Source organism: Nothobranchius furzeri, chromosome 15, assembly GCF_043380555.1.
Source record: "Nothobranchius furzeri strain GRZ-AD chromosome 15, NfurGRZ-RIMD1, whole genome shotgun sequence".
Taxonomy (NCBI): Eukaryota; Metazoa; Chordata; class Actinopteri; order Cyprinodontiformes; family Nothobranchiidae; genus Nothobranchius; species Nothobranchius furzeri.
In genome coordinates this window covers 47,439,985-47,457,484 of record NC_091755.1, presented here as the reverse complement: position 1 = coordinate 47,457,484, position 17,500 = coordinate 47,439,985, and the positions used below count along the sequence as shown (strand labels likewise).

The 17,500-nt window shown below is 50.9% G+C and overlaps 1 protein-coding gene and 1 long non-coding RNA gene across 3 annotated transcripts in view; one reads left to right on the top strand and one right to left on the bottom strand.

Annotated features, from left to right (window-relative positions):
- Positions 1–17,500, bottom strand: part of cacna1fb (calcium channel, voltage-dependent, L type, alpha 1F subunit) — a 35,170-nt gene that overhangs the window by 11,086 nt on the left and 6,584 nt on the right. The window contains exons 6-33 of one of the 2 annotated variants that reach the window (XM_054746237.2): positions 17,184–17,338; positions 16,952–17,104; positions 16,473–16,669; positions 16,285–16,388; positions 13,288–13,439; positions 12,819–12,893; positions 12,439–12,520; positions 12,318–12,344; positions 11,255–11,415; positions 10,943–11,168; positions 10,663–10,870; positions 10,471–10,591; positions 9,289–9,364; positions 9,143–9,188; positions 9,013–9,073; positions 7,576–7,678; positions 7,198–7,327; positions 6,511–6,570; positions 6,331–6,437; positions 5,732–5,819; positions 5,516–5,623; positions 4,958–5,010; positions 3,950–4,096; positions 3,679–3,880; positions 3,023–3,181; positions 2,833–2,943; positions 2,676–2,759; positions 2,392–2,520 (exon numbers count right to left, since the gene is read on the bottom strand). In XM_054746237.2, the coding sequence (XP_054602212.2) occupies positions 2,392–2,520; positions 2,676–2,759; positions 2,833–2,943; positions 3,023–3,181; positions 3,679–3,880; positions 3,950–4,096; positions 4,958–5,010; positions 5,516–5,623; positions 5,732–5,819; positions 6,331–6,437; positions 6,511–6,570; positions 7,198–7,327; positions 7,576–7,678; positions 9,013–9,073; positions 9,143–9,188; positions 9,289–9,364; positions 10,471–10,591; positions 10,663–10,870; positions 10,943–11,168; positions 11,255–11,415; positions 12,318–12,344; positions 12,439–12,520; positions 12,819–12,893; positions 13,288–13,439; positions 16,285–16,388; positions 16,473–16,669; positions 16,952–17,104; positions 17,184–17,338 (3,325 nt within the window). The remainder of the gene's footprint in view (positions 1–2,391; positions 2,521–2,675; positions 2,760–2,832; positions 2,944–3,022; positions 3,182–3,678; positions 3,881–3,949; positions 4,097–4,957; positions 5,011–5,515; positions 5,624–5,731; positions 5,820–6,330; positions 6,438–6,510; positions 6,571–7,197; positions 7,328–7,575; positions 7,679–9,012; positions 9,074–9,142; positions 9,189–9,288; positions 9,365–10,470; positions 10,592–10,662; positions 10,871–10,942; positions 11,169–11,254; positions 11,416–12,317; positions 12,345–12,438; positions 12,521–12,818; positions 12,894–13,287; positions 13,440–16,284; positions 16,389–16,472; positions 16,670–16,951; positions 17,105–17,183; positions 17,339–17,500) is intronic. The other variant, XM_054746238.2, reaches the window with a different exon arrangement.
- Positions 7,575–9,158, top strand: LOC129164804 (uncharacterized). Its single transcript, XR_008564314.2, has 3 exons — positions 7,575–7,701; positions 8,665–8,826; positions 8,971–9,158. It is a non-coding gene; the product is annotated as an uncharacterized lncRNA (long non-coding RNA).

Here is a 17,500-nt window from a genome sequence, read left to right as displayed (position 1 = left end):
CATCCTCATGATTGCCCCGCCCCTTATGGTGGCCCCATCCTTATGATTGCCCCACCCCTTATGGTGACCCCATCCTTATGATTGCCCCGCCCCTTATGGTGGCCCCATCCTTATGATTGCCCCACCCCTTATGGTGGCCCCATCCTTATGATTGCCCCACCCCTTATGGTGGCCCCATCCTTATGATTGCCCCACCCCTTATGGTGGCCCCATCCTTATGATTGCCCCACCCCTTATGGTGGCCCCATCCTTATGATTGCCCCGCCCCTTAAGGTGGCCCCATCCTTATGATTGCCCCGCCCCTTATGGTGGACCCATTCTTATAATTGCCCCGCCCCTTATGGTGGCCCCATCCTTATGATTGCCCCGCCCCTTATGGTGGCCCCATCTTTATGATTGCCCCGCCCCTTATGGTGGCCCCATCCTTATGATTGCCCCGCCTCTTATGGTGGCCCCATCTTTATGATTGCCCCGCCCCTTATGGTGGCCCCATCCTTATGATTGCCCCGCCTCTTATGGTGGACCCATTCTTATAATTGCCCCGCCCCTTATGGTGGCCCCATCCTTATGATTGCCCCGCCCCTTATGGTGGCCCCATCCTTATGATTGCCCCGCCCCTTATGGTGGCCCCATCTTTATGATTGCCCCGCCCCTTATGGTGGCCCCATCCTTATGATTGCCCCGCCTCTTATGGTGGCCCCATCTTTATGATTGCCCCGCCCCTTATGGTGGCCCCATCCTTATGATTGCCCCGCCTCTTATGGTGGCCCCATCTTTATGATTGCCCCGCCCCTTATGGTGGCCCCATCCTTATGATTGCCCCGCCCCTTATGGTGGACCCATTCTTATAATTGCCCCGCCCCTTATGGTGGCCCCATCCTTATGATTGCCCCGCCCCTTATGGTGGCCCCATCTTTATGATTGCCCCGCCCCTTATGGTGGCCCCATCCTTATGATTGCCCCGCCTCTTATGGTGGTCCCATCCATATGATTGCCCCGCCCCTTATGGTGACCCCAAACTTATGATTGCCCCGCCCCTTATGGTGGCCCCATCCTTATGATTGCCCCGCCCCTTATGGTGGCCCCATCCTTATGATTGCCCCGCCCCTTATGGTGGCCCCATCCTTATGATTGCCCCGCCCCTTATGGTGGCCCCATCCTTATGATTGCCCAGCCCCTTATGGTGGCCCCATCCTTATGATTGCCCCGCCCCTTATGGTGGCCCCATCCTTATGATTGCCCAGCCCCTTATGGTGGCCCCATCCTCATGATTGCCCCGCCCCTTATGGTGGCCCCATCCTCATGATTGCCCCGCCCCTTATGGTGGCCCCATCCTCATTATTGCCCCGCCCCTTATGGTGGCCCCATCCTCATTATTGCCCCGCCCCTTATGGTGGCCCCATCCTTATGATTGCCCCGCCCCTTATAGTGGCCCCATCCTTATGATTGCCTCACCCCTTATGGTGACCCCAAACTTATGATTGCCCCGCCCCTTATAGTGGCCCCATCCTTATGATTGCCCCACCCCTTATGGTGGCCCCATCCTCATGATTGCCCCGCCCCTTATGGTGGCCCCATCCTCATGATTGCCCCGCCCCTTAAGGTGGCCCCATCCTCACGATTACCCCGCCCCTTATGGTGGCCCCATCCTTACGATTGCCCCACCCCTTATGGTGACCCCATCCTTATGATTGCCCCGCCCCTTATGGTGACCCCATCCTTATGATTGCCCCGCCCCTATGGTGACCCCATCCTTATGATTGCCCCGCCCCTTGTGGTGGCCCCATCCTTATGATTGCCCCGCCCCTTATGGTGGCCCCATCCTTATGATTGCCCCACCCCTTATGGTGGCCCCATCCTTATGATTGCCCCGCCCCTTATGGTGGCCCCATCCTTATGATTGCCCCGCCCCTTATGGTGACCCCATCCTTATGATTGCCCTGCCCCTTATGGTGGCCCCATCCTTATGATTGCCCCGCCCCTTATGGTGGCCCCATCCTTATGATTGCCCCGCCCCTTATGGTGGCCCCATCCTTATGATTGCCCCGCCCCTTATGGTGACCCCATCCTCATGATTGCCCCGCCCCTTATGGTGGCCCCATCCTCATGATTGCCCCGCCCCTTATGGTGGCCCCATCCTTATGATTGCCCCGCCCCTTATGGTGGCCCCATCCTTATGATTGCCCCGCCCCTTATGGTGGCCCCATCCTTATGATTGCCCCGCCCCTTATGGTGGCCCCATCTTCATGATTGCCCCGCCCCTTATGGTGGCCCCCCCTCTATGTTGACCCTGCCCCATGACGACCCTGATAACCCCGCCCCCATAATGACTCTGAGCCTCTGACAACCCCACTCCCACATAATGACCTTCGTGCTGGCTCCACCCCTGACCTGTAGCGATTTGATGAACGTCCACAGCAGCGTACGAATCCCCTCCCCCTTATTCAGCAGCTTGACCAATCTCATCACTCGGAAGAGACGGAAAAAGGTGATGGACACGCGGGAGCTGTCCTCTCCACTCTGGAACCACACGAGACAAACATCAGCAACGGTTAACCTTCTGCTAAACGTTTGAGCCTCTAAGCTGTTAAAACACGTAAAAGTCACGCAGGGCCGAAAGTGATGCTGATGATCTCCACGCCTCGGTGGGAGGAGCTGCGGAGCCGAGTACTCACGCTGAACTCGGTGACTACGATGTCCACCACGCTGCCAACTACAATCAGAGCATCAAACGAGTTCCAGGCATCCACGAAGTAGTGCTGAAAGGAAACGAGAAACGTTCTTCATCAGAACCTCTGTGGCCGTTTCCTCACCTGGGAAGTGTTTTCTCACCCGCAGTCTGAGAGCAAGAAGTTTCAGGAGCATCTCCGCTGTGAAGAGCCCAGTGAAGACCATGTTGAGGATGTCCATGACGTCGCTGAAGGTCTTGGACTGCTCATAGTGCTGTAGGAACGGAAGCTCATCACATCTGTTTCCATCCAAGACGCGACCGATAGTCAAGAGGAGGTGGAGGTGTACTGACCTGAACCGCCAGAGTCACGGTGTTGAGAAGAATCAGGACAAACATCACGTACTCGAATCCCGTCGAGTTGATGATGGACCAGAACTTATACTGAACCGGGTTTTTGGGGATGTAAAGTTTGAGGGGCTGAGCCTTCAGGGCGTACTCCACACACTGACGCTGGAACACAAAGGTCATCAGACACCATGAAAAGATCTCCAAACCCAACTCAGACTGCTGAGGAACAGCAGGAGGTCCAACCTAACCTCCACCACCTCCTCAGAGGATCAACCCTGTTACCTCAATCATTACTGAAGAGTAGAACTCCTACGTTTGTGACAGCACGGACAACATGCTCCTGTCGCTCCGATCCAGCTATCCGAGTTAAACAGCTGCTTTTATTTCTCAACACCAGCTCCAAGGACTAGATGTTCACCAAACTGATTCCAACCAAAGCTCCAGACAGACTGAAGGCATCTACAGAGTGCTCCTCTGCTAATTAGAACATCAGAAAACCAAGATGGTCTGGTTCTGGTGGACACCTTCAGACTGGGACAATAACACCTAAAGCTGTGTCCTCATGGTCCAAACCTGCTTGGTTTGGACCATCTCTACTGGACCAGAGTTTCAGATGATGGATGAGAGCGGCTGAAGCTGCACACAACGGGTTCCTGTACCTGGTTCTTGTCCAGCTCGCAGTTCTTGTACTCCTGTTCTCCCTGCTCTCTAAAGGTGATGATGACAAAACCCACGAAGATGTTCATCATAAAAAAGGCGATGATGATGATGTAGACGATGAAGAAAATAGAGATCTCCACTCTGTAGTTGTAGATGGGACCGGAGTTCTCTCCGTTGGCATCGATGGCCTTGTACAGCAACCTGGGAGAGACCGGACAGAACATCTCACCTGAAACTTCCTTCCACATAAAGACTCGTCAGAATACTCACGCGGGCCAGCCCTCGAAGGTGGAGACGGTGAAAAGGGCCATCATGCCCATCAGCACGTTATCGAAGTTAAAGTCGCTGTTCAGCCAGATCCGCTGTCTGACCATGGGGTGGCTCACATCTCCATCTTTGTACACCACGAAGGTCCCTCTGGACAAATGCAGACACAAACAGTCACATGTCCAGAAGGACAGGTAGGCGTATCTGCAGAACCAGGGAGGAGTTCAGATCTGCTGCAGGTGAGACACTGACAGCTCGGATAGCTCTGCTTCAAAAAGACTTCAGCTCTGATTTCACCTGGAAGCGACTCCGGAAACCAAACCGAAGACCAGAACTTTAACACCAGGGGCCTCATGTCCAAAAACCTGCGTGGATCTCCACGTGGATCCAAACCCATCGTGACCCACCCGAGACTCCTCCCGCTGACACGCCTCCATCTAAACACGCTAATAGACGCTAGCATGTCCAGCAGGTTCTCCTCTACGGACTATCAAACATCATGTCTACATACGTGGGAATGAGGTGGAGCTGGAGACACTTTAGATGATTCAGAGGACGTTAAACGTAGAGTCGGACGCGCTGGATCAGGACACAGCAACAGGACAGAGTGTCGGAGCAGCACAGACTCCACCAGGACATCTGGACACCTCACTGGTCCAGCAGCTCACTCTGGAACTCTCGTGTGGTCAGGACAGTCCAGCTGATGACGCTGTCTCATGGTGGTCCAGACAAACCTCTAAATCCAGGCTCTCCTCACACAGCTCCATCTGGAGTCCCCCTAAAGGGACGTTCTGCTCCACTTTGCTCCTGCTTTAACAGAACCGTAGAAACCTGCGTATGCCAGACGGGGAACGTTTCATCACTGATGCATCTGCAGCTCTGGAGACGGGGACACCTGGGTCTAGTGGGTTTGGACCTTTCTGACAGGACACCCCTGGACTCCACCGCCAGAATCAGACTGAACCATTCTGAAGATCCAGCATTTAGACAGATCCACAGCTGCAGACTTACTTGCACTGTTCAGGAGTGCTCTTGGCCTCGTCTGTGCAGCGATAAAATTTACCCTGAAACACAGAAGAAAAGAAACGATGAGACGTGAGACCTACAGACCACACAGAACCAGATCAGTTCCCAGAATCAGAACCAGGACTGAGCCGTTCCTCCTCCAGCTGAGCTCAGACCAAACAACAGGTGGACCTCTGCTGCAGAAGGCTTTACTGGTTTAGGAGACAGAAGAGTTCCTGCTGCTCATACTGGTCCTGATACCAGCGCAGGTCCACCATCAGACCCAGAGACACCAGCGCAGGTCCATCAGACCCAGAGACACCAGCGCAGGTCCACCATCAGACCCAGAGACACCAGCGCAGGTCCACCATCAGACCCAGAGACACCAGCGCAGGTCCATCAGACCCAGAGACACCAGCGCAGGTCCACCATCAGACCCAGAGACACCAGCGCAGGTCCACCATCAGACCCAGAGACACCAGCGCAGGTCCACCATCAGACCCAGAGACACCAGCCCAGGTCCATCAGACCCAGAGACACCAGCAGTGAGATTAGAGCTCAGACCTTGAAGAGCTGGACTCCGATGCAGGCAAACATGAACTGCAGCAACGTGGTGACGATCATGATGTTCCCGATGGTTCTGATGGCCACGAACACACACTGGACCACATGCTGCAGCAGAAGCAGATCAAACCCAGAGGTTTTCCAGTCAGGACGAGTAGCTTATGGTTTTGTTTCACAAGCATCGACTCATTAGGGGAAACTGGGTCAGAACATTACCTTCAGGCCTTTGGCCCGGTTGATGGCTCTCAGAGGTCGCAGCACCCGTAGGACTCGGAGGATCTTCACCACTGAGATGGCGCTGGAGCTGCCGACACATGAAGAAGAATCTGCGTCAGCACAAGGAAGCTGCTGGACTTGGACCACTGATCTGGTTCTGAAGGTGCTTCTGAAGGTCCTGTATCACTGATTCTAGACTCCATCACTTTGGTCCTGTCAGAACCCGAGCTCTTCCAGAATTCCTTTGAGTATCTGTTGCTTGTTTTTTGATGCTTTGGTTCTGTTTCGGTTTCAGATTCGGAATCCTCTAGAACGCTGGTCTCCGGCCCTGGTTCTGGTTCTGGTCCCCCTGGGCTCCTATCAAGCATGTTTAGTTGTTTGTCATCAAGCTCTGCAGATGCTTGCTGATTAGAACCAGGTGTGTTGGAGCAGAAGGACGTAGAACCTTCTGGATGGTAGCCCTGAAGGACCGGGGTAGGAGACTGCTGGTCTAGATTCAAACCTGAGAAAATCCAGTTTGACCCTGTGACCTTTGACCCTGCAACTTGGACCCACTTAGTCACCAGAACCATACAGGAGGGGCATTAGGAGATACTGACTGTAGGAAGAAGGAGACCAGCGACACGCTGACCACCAGCAGGTCTAACAGGTTAAACCAGTTCCTGCAGAAGGAGCCCTGGTGGAGAAACGCTCCGTGGACCGTCATCTGGGACACAGAAAGACCAAGTCAGCAACACACGTGGGACTGGGCCGACCCGGCGGAGCCACCAGAACTTTACCTTCAGCAGAATCTCCACGGTGAAGATGCTGGTAAAGGCGTAGTCTGCATAGCCCAGGATCTACAAAACGTTCAGACACAAACAGGAAACAGTCAAACCTTCAAAATAAGAGCCTAGATCTGTGTGTGGCCCGGTAGATGAGCTCTGACTGAACAGCAGGTGGGACAGAAGTTTTCAAACCCCCGCACACACACACACACACACACACACACACACACACACACACACACGCACGCACACACACACACACACACGCACACACACACGCACACACACACACGCACACACACGCACACACACACACACACACACACACACACACACACACACACACACACACACACACACGCACACTCACACACACACACGCACACACAATCATGGCTGGAGGTTCATCCTTCTCTCAGTTATCTGTGACATCAGGCATGAGGATAGCAGCTGCTCTGTGTGTGTGTGTGTGTGTGTGTGTGTGTGTGTGTGTGTGTGTGTGTGTGTGTGTGTGTGTGTGTGTGTAGTTTCACTGGTGATTTTCCTCGTTGACCCGGTTAATCACTGACCCATTTCTGCTGTGTGTTTTGTTGAAGTCCCACCTTTTTATCACCGAGCGGTGACATCACTGAGCCCTGATTGGCTCAGACTCGATCAGCAATTGGTAAAGAACCTGAAAAGTAAAGGTAGGAGACTCACGTTGTTCCGGAATGAGTGCGCTCTGATTGGATCCTCGGCAGCCAATGAGCAGCTGCTAAGGATGATGAAGAGGAGGATAAGGTTGGTGAAGATGTGATGATGGATCAGAGTGTGACATGCCACACGGATTCTGGGAGAGAGAGAGAGAGAGAGAGAGAGAGAGAGAGAGAGAGAGAGAGAGAGAGAGAGAGAGAGAGAGAGAGAGAGAGAGAGAGAGAGAGAGAGAGAGAGAGAGAGAGAGAGAGAGAGAGAGAGAGAGAGAGAGAGAGAGAGAGAGAGAGAGAGAGAGAGAGAGAGAGAGAACCAGACCTGGTTCAGCATGTTTACCGATTTAAGCCCCTCCCACCTTTCCAGGTTCTTAGGTTCTTACACACGTACGGGTTTGTTTTACTGAGGCAGAAGAATGCGCTGCCATCTGGGATTGGAACTACCTTCTCCTTAGGAGGAGCCAGGTCTGCCATCTTCAGCTGAACTCCACCCTCTGGAGGAAAAATAAGACAGCAGGTGATTAGGTGAAACATTCATCTCTCACCATCAGAGCAACGTTCATCCAGTCAGATTATAGAAGCCGGTCATCTCAGCCATAGACATGAACACGTAGATGCCTCATTGGGCGCTGGAGGGCGTAACAGTGTCACCACCATATTGGATGGGTCTCCTCTCATTTCAAACCAAACTGGAGTCACCATAGGCTGAGCAACAATGTGTCTGTGAAGCCTACAGTTGCAACAACCAGAGCACTATTGAAAACCGATCCCGTGCCTTTACTGTTGACTTTTCTAGCTCACCTATTGGGATATTATTTATTTATTTATTTGATTCAATTATCTTTATATTTTAATTTTCATGCCATACCATATGTCTGACATTGTGAAAAAGCATCATGAAATGGGTTTTTAGATGGGTAAGCACCTTCCTCAGTAGAAATGAATGCACTGGGGGCTAACGGAGACCCATCCAAGATGGCGGCCAGCTGCTGCTCTAGCTCCAATAGGCAGCACCAGTCCACATCACGTCTACATATTTGGGGTGACGGTGGCACAGGAGTTAAGAGCTCGCTCCGTAATCGGAAGGTTGCAGGTTCGAGCCCCGCTCAGTCTGTTGCTGTCGTTGTGTCCTTGGGCAAGACACTTAACCCACGTTGCCTGCTGGTGGTGGTCGGACGGACCGGTGGCGCCAGTGCTCGGCAGCCTCGCCTCTGTCAGTGCGCCTCAGGGCAGCTGTGGCTACATCGTAGCTCATCCCTACCAGCATGTGAATGTGTGTGTGAATGGGTGAATGACTGATTGTGTTGTAAAGCGCCTTGGGGGGCTCCAGAACTCTAGAAGGTGCTATATCAAATACAGGCCATTTTACCATTTACATATTTGATGTCTGTGATCTCAGTGTAACTTGAACAGAAAGTCCAGATGAAGACCAATCAGCAGCAAGCAGACCTGATAAATCACTCCCTCTTTTCTGTCTCAGAATTCAGACGGAATCAGTCAGATGGAGCTGATGCTGAGAGATGAAAAGCTAGTCTGTGGCCAGCCTGCTGGTCATTAGAATGGACGGAGACACCTGGACACCATGATGTGGACCAGCATCCCAGTGTTGTCAGCAGCTCCACGAGGAGTGTCCAGCTGATGGGTAGGTCTCATGGTGGTCTAGAAAACCCTCTGGCTCTCTAAATCCCAGCTTGCTTCATACGGCTCCATCTGAAATCTCTTCTAAAAAGGCTAAAATGAACCTCAACCTGGGCATGAACCAACTTCCTGAGTTCTGTGTTTTCAGGAAATTAACACTGATGAATATCTGAAAGATCAAAAAACAGACCTTCATCTCCCTCAGGAAGCTCTTCATCCTCTTCATACTCAGTGTCTTCATCAATGTCCACCTGCAGAAACAAGCAGAGTGCTCAGACTGAAACCTGATGATGGAGCTAACAGTGAAAACACCATGGTACCTTCACTTCTCCTTCAGGCTCCTCCTCGGCATGTTCCTTATTCTTACTAGAGAGACAAAAACAAACAAACAAAAAAAAAACAATTTCATTTGATTTAAAAACATTTTTTTACTTTATTTTCACCTATTCATGCCTTCATCTCTCACTCTTTCTTCTTGTCTTCTCCATCTCCTCCAGCCAGATTGTCCACAGCGATGGCCAAGAAGACATTTAGCAGGATGTCTGACTCTTAGTTAAGTTCTCCTTACTGGTCTGTGATGTTTGAACTCTGATGTGGTCTGATGTTCAGTCAGCATTGGACTGAACCAAGGTGATAAAACCTCAAGCCAAAGATACAGAAGATAGTACAGAGAACCCTGAAGAACCGTCAGCTTTGTTGAACTCATGGTCGGTCAGTAGACCCAGCATGAGTCTGAAGCAGGAAGGAGTTCAGATGTGGCACAAAGTGAAACAAAACCTCCACCTAAATATTATTCCCATTCTCCAGTGGGAGTCCATAACAACACCCATGAGATGGATAACCAGTGCTTGTCCTGGAAGTTTACTATGAAGCACGTTTCAAGTGTTTCCCTGTTCCAGCGCTCCGGATTCAATGGCTGAATCACTGATTCAGCAGGTATTGAAGCTCTGTAGAAGCCTGGTAATCACCTGGATGGATGGATGGATGGATGGATGGATGGATGGATGGATAATGGATGGATGGATGGATTGATTGATGAATGGATGGATTAATAGATGATGGATGGATGGATGAATAGATGATGGATGGATGGATGGATGAATAGATGATGGATGGATGATGGATGGATGGATGGATGAATGGATGATGGATGCATGGATTAATAGATGATGGATGAATGATGGGTGGATGATGGGCGGATAATGAATGGATGGATTAAAACATGATGGATGGCTAATGGATGGATGATGGATAGATGGATAATGGATTGATAGATGATGGATGGATGGATGGATGATTAATAGATGATGGATGGATGATGGATACATGGATAATGGATGGATGATGGATGGATAACGGATGGATGGATTAAAAGATGATGGGTGGATAACGGATGGATGGATGGATGGATGGATGGATGGATGGATGAATGATGGATGGATGGATGGATGGATGGATGGATAATGGATTAATAGATGATGGATGATGGATAAATGAACAGGTGAACATGCTCACTACTGTGTTCTCCAGGTAAAACACCACAGCTGTGTATGAAACGAGACACGGAATTAAAATGCTACCCCTTATCATAAATGTTAACCCTTTGATGATGGTGGTGAGGGTGTTTTGGATTGGTTGCCATGGATACAGTTACCACAAATGAAGAGGATAACGAAGTAAACACAGACGATCATCCCTGGGAAGACTGGGCCACCGTATGCCATGATGCCATCATACATGACCACATTCCAGTCCTCACCTGTCAGGATCTGAACACACCAGTATCATAAGGACCACGCCCCCACAATGTGACATCACTTATCTTCTCCATTTCTGCTACCTGGAAGCATGTGAGCAATGCCTGGGGAAAGGCATCAAATGTGCTTCGTTTGGTCTGCGTCTCATCAAAGTTGAACTTCCCTCCAAACAGCTGCATGCCGAGCAGCGCAAAGATGATGAGGAAGAGGAAGAGAAGGAGCAGCAAGGAGGCAATGGATTTCATGGAATTGAGCAGGGACGCCACCAGGTTGGACAGAGCTGTCCAATGGCTGAGGAGACAAAGAGTGATGTCATTAGAGAAGCAGCGAGGCGCACCTGGAGGCTCAGGTGTGTTTCCTCACCGAGTGACCTTAAAGATGCGCAGCAGGCGGACACAGCGCAGGACAGCAATCCCCAGAGGAGGCATGATGTCCAGCTCCACCAAGATGGTCTCTATGATGCCGCCGCACACCACGAAGCAGTCGAAACGGTTAAAAAACGCCACAAAATAATGAGCCAGACCCAAACTGTACATCTTCAGCAGCATCTCCACCGTGAAGAGAGACAGCAGCACCTTGTTGGCGATATCTGCAGAGACAGCGATAGTCAGGACAACTACGTCCCACAGGGAGAAGCCACCACCATCAGCAGGTGACGAGGGGAGGAGCTATTACCCTGGACCTGTGTCAACCACTCAGGTTGGTTGTAGTGCTCAGAGGCACTCAGAGATGTGTTGAGGAAGACGAGTAGAAGGACCAGCCAATAGAAAGTCACCGACTTGACGGCCGTGCGACAGTTTCTACGACAGACTCGATTCCAGCGCCGCAGCGTTCGACTGGGTCAGACAGAAGGACGAATGAGGGACACTCACCTCTGCAAACATATGGTGCGGTATGGGGGCCAAAATTAAAACTACTGCCCAGCAGCAGGAGGCTATATAAATTCCGAAGCAAACTACTGATCTGATTAATGATAAGCTGGCGCCAGTAACTGAGAGGCTGGCGCTGCCTACTGAGGAATTGCACCTTTACCGGTGTTACTACTAGATACGCTAGGGACTAGCAGCCCTTGGCTGGTCATTGACTGGTTCACACACTCCCTCTGCTGTCTATTAGCATGGATAGGCTAGCGTTAGCCTGGACGGGCTGGTGTTAGCATTGGAGGAGCTAGCCATTAGCGTGCCTAGGCTGGCCACTAGCTGGATTTCCTACCTTTTCGACGGACCATTAGCATAGATAGGCTGGCATTAGCATCGGAGAGGCTAGCCATTAGCATGTCTCAGAGAGTCACTAGTCAACTAGTGGCCAGCCTAGGCACGCTAATGGCTAGCCTTTCCTATGCTAATGCCAGCCTATCCATGCTAATGGTCCGTCAAGGGGGTAGGAAATCCAGCTAGTGGCCAGCCTAGGCACGCTAATGGCTAGCCTCTCCAAAGCTAACACCAGCCTGTTCAGGCTAACGCTAGCCTATCCATGCTAACAAACAGCAGAGGGGGAGTGTGAACCAGTCAATGACCAGCCGAGGGCTGCTAGTCCCTAGCGTTTCTAGTAGTAACACAGGTAAATGTGCTATTCCTCAGTAAGCAACACCAGCCTCTCAGTTACCGGCGCCAGCTCATCATTAATCAGGTCGGTAGTTTGCTTCAGAATTTACATAGCCTCCTGCTGCTGGGCAGTAGTCTTAATTTTGGCCCCCATACCGCACCATACAAACAGACTTCTACGTGCTGGGACTCACCAGCAGCTGATCTTCATCATCCGAGCGCTGAAACAGAGCAGAGAGAAGTTACGTCTTCCAACAGCTACAGCGAACATCCTGTCATCTGCAGACTACTGAGTAGATACAAGCTAGGAGTTACCAGCAGGCCTGGCAGCAGTTGGTGTGTTCCTCATCGATGTTCTCCGTGTTCTCAGAAGCCGTCTCACTGGCAGGAAGACTCGCTGTCAGGAAGACAAGACAAGGACAGGTGATGTTCTGGTGGTTCTGGTGGGTTTAATGGTTCTGGTAAGTTTGATGAGTCTGGTGGATTTGATGGTTCTGGTAGTTCTGATGGTTCTGACTGTTTTAATGGTTTTGATGGGTCTGGTGGTTCTGATGGTTTGATGGTTCTGGTAGGTGTGATGGGTCTGGTGGTTCTGTTAGTTCTGGTGGTACTGATGGGTCTGGTTAATGGGGAGATGCTGATCTACCAGCTGCGGGTCAGAACCAGAACCCCCTCATGGTTCTTGGGTATCTCACCATGAGTCTCATTGGAGTGACTGAACCACCCAAACTTGCCCCTCTTTTTATCAGACAGGTCCCCGAGAGACGGTCCTGAGAATCAAACAGGACATGGACACATGAACAAGACAGGTTCCCTTGGTTTCATCACGGGTCATGGACCGCTCTCTGGTTTCAGCTGGTCCTCGCGGGTTGTGGACTAGCCCATCACTTCCAGGAGAACCAGGTATTAGATGAGCTAATGCTAAGCTCTCCCAGTTAGCGAGCAGCAATGAAGCTCTCGCTAGAGTTTAAACTTGTGTTGCTGCTTGTTTAGTAAGAAACAAAGTCCAGTTAGGTTGTTTGCGAGTCTGAAAGGAGACCAGACCCACTCTGGACCGAACTAGGGTCCAGCAACAGGACGGCTGGCCCTGTCTCTCCTCTGTCTGCATGACAGAGGAAATGAAATAGCATCGTTTCCTGTTGAAAATAAAACAGCTGATCTTACGTGTGTTTCCGTCCTCATCCAGTTCGTCCATGTCCTCCGCCTGTGTGATCCAGTCCATGTATCCACACAGATCCTCTTCCATCTGTTGCTTCTCGCGCAACTTCTGGAAATCTCCACGAGCTTTTGCCTTCTCTCTTTCCTTGCTGAACTCTCTGCAATGTCAATGAAATTTTATTTTATTTATTAAACTCCAGATGCGTCGACTGAAAACTCATTCTCATTTGCGACGATGGTCTGGCCAAGAAGCAGCAGAAACAGATACATAATCTGCTTTACTGCAAAGAAAAACAAACAAGAGAAAACATCCATCCATTTTCAGCTGCTTATCCGGAGTCGGGTGGCAGGGGCAGCAGCCTAAGCCAAGAGACCCACACTTCCCCCTTCCAGCCACTTAGGCCAGCTCCTCTGGGGGAATCCCAAGGCGTTCCCTGGCCAGCTGAGAGACGTAGTCCCTCCAGCGTGTAGGTGTCCAGCAGGCATCCTGACCAGATGGCCGAGCCACCTCAACTGGCCCCTTTCGACGTGGAGGAGCAGTGAGTCTACCCAAGCCCCTCCTGGATGACCGAGCTTCTCACCTTATCTCTAAGGGAGAGCCCAGCCACCCTGCGGCCGCTTGTATCCGCGATCTCGTTTTTTCGGTCACTACCCAAAGCTTGTGACCATAGGTGAGGGTAGGAATGTAGATCGACCGGTAAATTGAGAACTTTGCCTTCTGGCTCAGCTCTCTCTTCACCACGACAGACCGGTACAACGCCCGCATCACTGCAGACGCAGCACCAATCCGCCTATCAATCTCACGCTCCAGCTTTCCCTCACCCGTGAACAAGACCCTGAGATACTTTAACTCCTCCACTTGAGGCAGGACCTCATTCCTGACCTGGAGAAGGCATTCTACCCTTTTCTGATTCAAGACCATGGTCTCGGATTTAGAGGAGCTGATTCTCATCCCAGCCACTTCACACTCGGCTGCAAACTGCTCCAGCGAAAGCTGGAGATCACATTCTGATGAAGCCAACAGGACCATGTCATCTGCAAAAGACAGACCCGATCCTCAGGCCACCAAAATGGATGCCCAGGTCCAGTGTTCCACGACCAGGACAAATACCACATTGCTCCTCCTGAATCCAAGGTTTGACAAAACGATGGACCCTCCTCTCCAGAAACCCGAAATAGACCTTACCAGGGAGGCTCAGAAGTGTGATCCCTCTAGCTGGAACACATTCTGCAGTCTCCCTTTTTAAATAGGGGGATAACTACCTCGGTCTGCCAATCCAGTGGAACTACCCTCGATGTCCATGCGATACTGCAGACCAACACAGCCCCACAACATCCAGAGCCTTAAGGAACTACAGACAGATCTCATCCATCCTTGGAGCCTTATCAATGAGAAGCTTTTTGACCACCTCAGTGACCTCGGCCCCAGACTCTGCTTCCTCACTGGAAGACTTGCCGGTCGGATTGAGGAGGTCTTTGAAGTGTTCTGCCCACCGATCCACAACGTCCCGAGTAGAGGTCAGCAGCACACCGTCTCCACTGTAAACAGTGCTGGTGGTGCATTGCTTTCCCCTCCCATTGGAGGATGGGCCAGAATTTCCTCAAACCTGTGCAGAAGTTTTGCTCCATGGTCTCACCAAACTCCTCCCATGCCTGAGCTTTTTCCTCTGCATTCCGCTTAGAAACTACTGGTACCCATCAGATGCCTCTGAAGTCCCACAGGCCAAAAAGACCCATTAGGAATCTTTCTTTATCTTGACAGCATCCCTGTCCACTAGTGTCAACCAGCGAGTACAGGGGTTGCCACCATGACAGGCATCAACAACCCTGCGACCGCAGCTCCGGTCAGTCGCCTCAACAGTAGAAGCAGGAACAGGGCCCACTCGGATTCAATGCCCCCCCCCCCCCCCCCCCCCCCCCCCCCACGGGACAGGTTCGGATTTCTGTCAGAGGTGGGAATTGAAGCTCCTTCTGACAGGAGCCAGATGTTCCCAGTAGACCCTCACAATACGTTTAGGCCTGCCAGGCCTGACCGAATTCCTCGCCCACCATTGAAGCCAACATACCAGTGGTCAGTTGACAGCTCCACCCCTCTCTTCTACGGAGTGTCCATGACAAGTGGCCGTAGATCAGATGACATGACAACAAAGTCAATAATCAAACTGCGGCCTAATGTGCCAAGAGCACAAATGGACACCTTTATGCTTGAACATGGTGTTCGTTATGGACAGTCCATTAGGCATTACATTAAGGCCCACTGGGATGACTGGGACCACAATAAACCTAGGTTCACCTAACTGCTGCAGTGGCCTGCTGAACTCTAACCCTAACCCTAACCCCTAACCCTAACCCTACCCTAACCCCTAACCAAACACAAAGTTTACAAGATAAAACACTTAGACATACAGACAAAGGACTGTTCTCATGTACAATTTGTACAAGCGATCAAAACATACTTAAATAATCTTTAAGTACTCAGAGGCAGGCACACTGATCAGAACTATTGATCACCATGAATTATTGAAGGTAGATAATGGAATGTAGGCAGTGAGCTTTGGTGCTTCTTGCAGCTCATTCCAGTCGTTGGAAGCAGCAAACTGGAATGAGGAGCGGCCAAAGGAGGTGCGAGCTTTGGGAATAACCAGAGATTAAGTCACTGGAATATAAAATGTGCTGGTTGTTGGAAGTGATGAGTGAAGAAATGACCTGGTCTACCGATGATTGTTTTGTATATAAATTAATGTAAACAATATCTGCAAAGTATTGAGACACCATTTGGGCGACATTCGGGAAACGGCGGGACAACGTTCACACATCGATCGGCTGATGTTCGGGCAATCATATAGTTGTGTTTGTTACAACATCAATCAGGAAACAAACTTAAAAAAAAACATCGATACAATGATCAGGTGGAAATTCCAGACCACACGCTCTGGTCCTCCCATTCACTTCACTTTTAAAACATTCTGCTTCATGGGTCCATGAGGACCACAGATAACTGACCCACTGAGGACTCCCAGAACCAGGTTGAGAACGAAGAAAGACCCAAAAATCACCAGACTGACGAAGTACACCCACGGCAACTCGAATCCAATAGCATCGTTCATCTGCAGATTCATCAGACAGACAGTGAGATCAAAAAGTGGCTCTGGTTCTGAATGAGAGGACCGGGTGGAAAGTGAAGAACTTACCCAGTAGAGCACGTCGGTCCATCCCTCCATTGTGATGCACTGAAACACTGTCAGCATGGCAAAGAAGAAGTTGTCAAAGTTGGTGATTCCACCGTTGGGTCCATCCCACCTTCCACGACACTCAGAGCCGTTCACAGAGCACTGACGGCCGTGACCGGCGAACGCACACGGGACCGGTTCATCCTCCACAAAGTTATCTGAAAACATTCGGGAGCACCAGAAAACCTTTGGTGTTTTTACGGTGGAGTCACAGACATTAGCTAGCCTTAGCCCTCTGTGTCCATCCCAGACCTGGACCTGAAGATCGGTCCATTACGCTCATTAGCTCACGGACACGTGCAGTGCGTCCTCGGGATCTGCAAGGTGTTCGTCCTCCCCCAACTACCCCCTAACTACGTCCTACATACACGATCTTTTAGGTGGTGAGAAGGTTTTTCCAGATTTGGTGAGATTTGACCTGGAAAGGGGAGTGACGCTACCCGTGTGGATGTAGTAGCAGGTCCTGTGCATCCGTCCGATGAAAAGCTCCAGGCCGATGATGGCGTAGATGATGATGACAAAGAGAACCAACAAAGCGATATGAAGCAGAGGAACCATGGCCTTCATGATGGAGTTCAGCACGATCTGCAGACCTGAGAAGCACAAAGAGCTGAAAACACACACCCACACAGGAAACACATGCTCCAGTCACTTCCAGCTTGCTGAACTCACTGGGAACTCCAGAAACCAGTCTGAGGGGTCGCAGCACCCTAAAAGCTCTCAGAGCTTTGACATCTAAACCTCCTGGCTTTCCTGGCATGTGATGTGTGGTCGCCTGCTCGCCCGTTGACTTAGTAGTCATCGTCTCCAGTACAACACTGAACAGCCTGGAAACCACAGAAGAAGAAAAGTGGGACTCTAGTTTGTGATGAAAGAGAAGAAGCTCCAAAAGGATGTTCTCGGGATGAGTCTGGTTCCACTGTGGGTTTAAGTTGCCCTTCGGCGTCGAATAAAGTTTCATTGAACTGAAGTTTCTGACTCAAATCTCC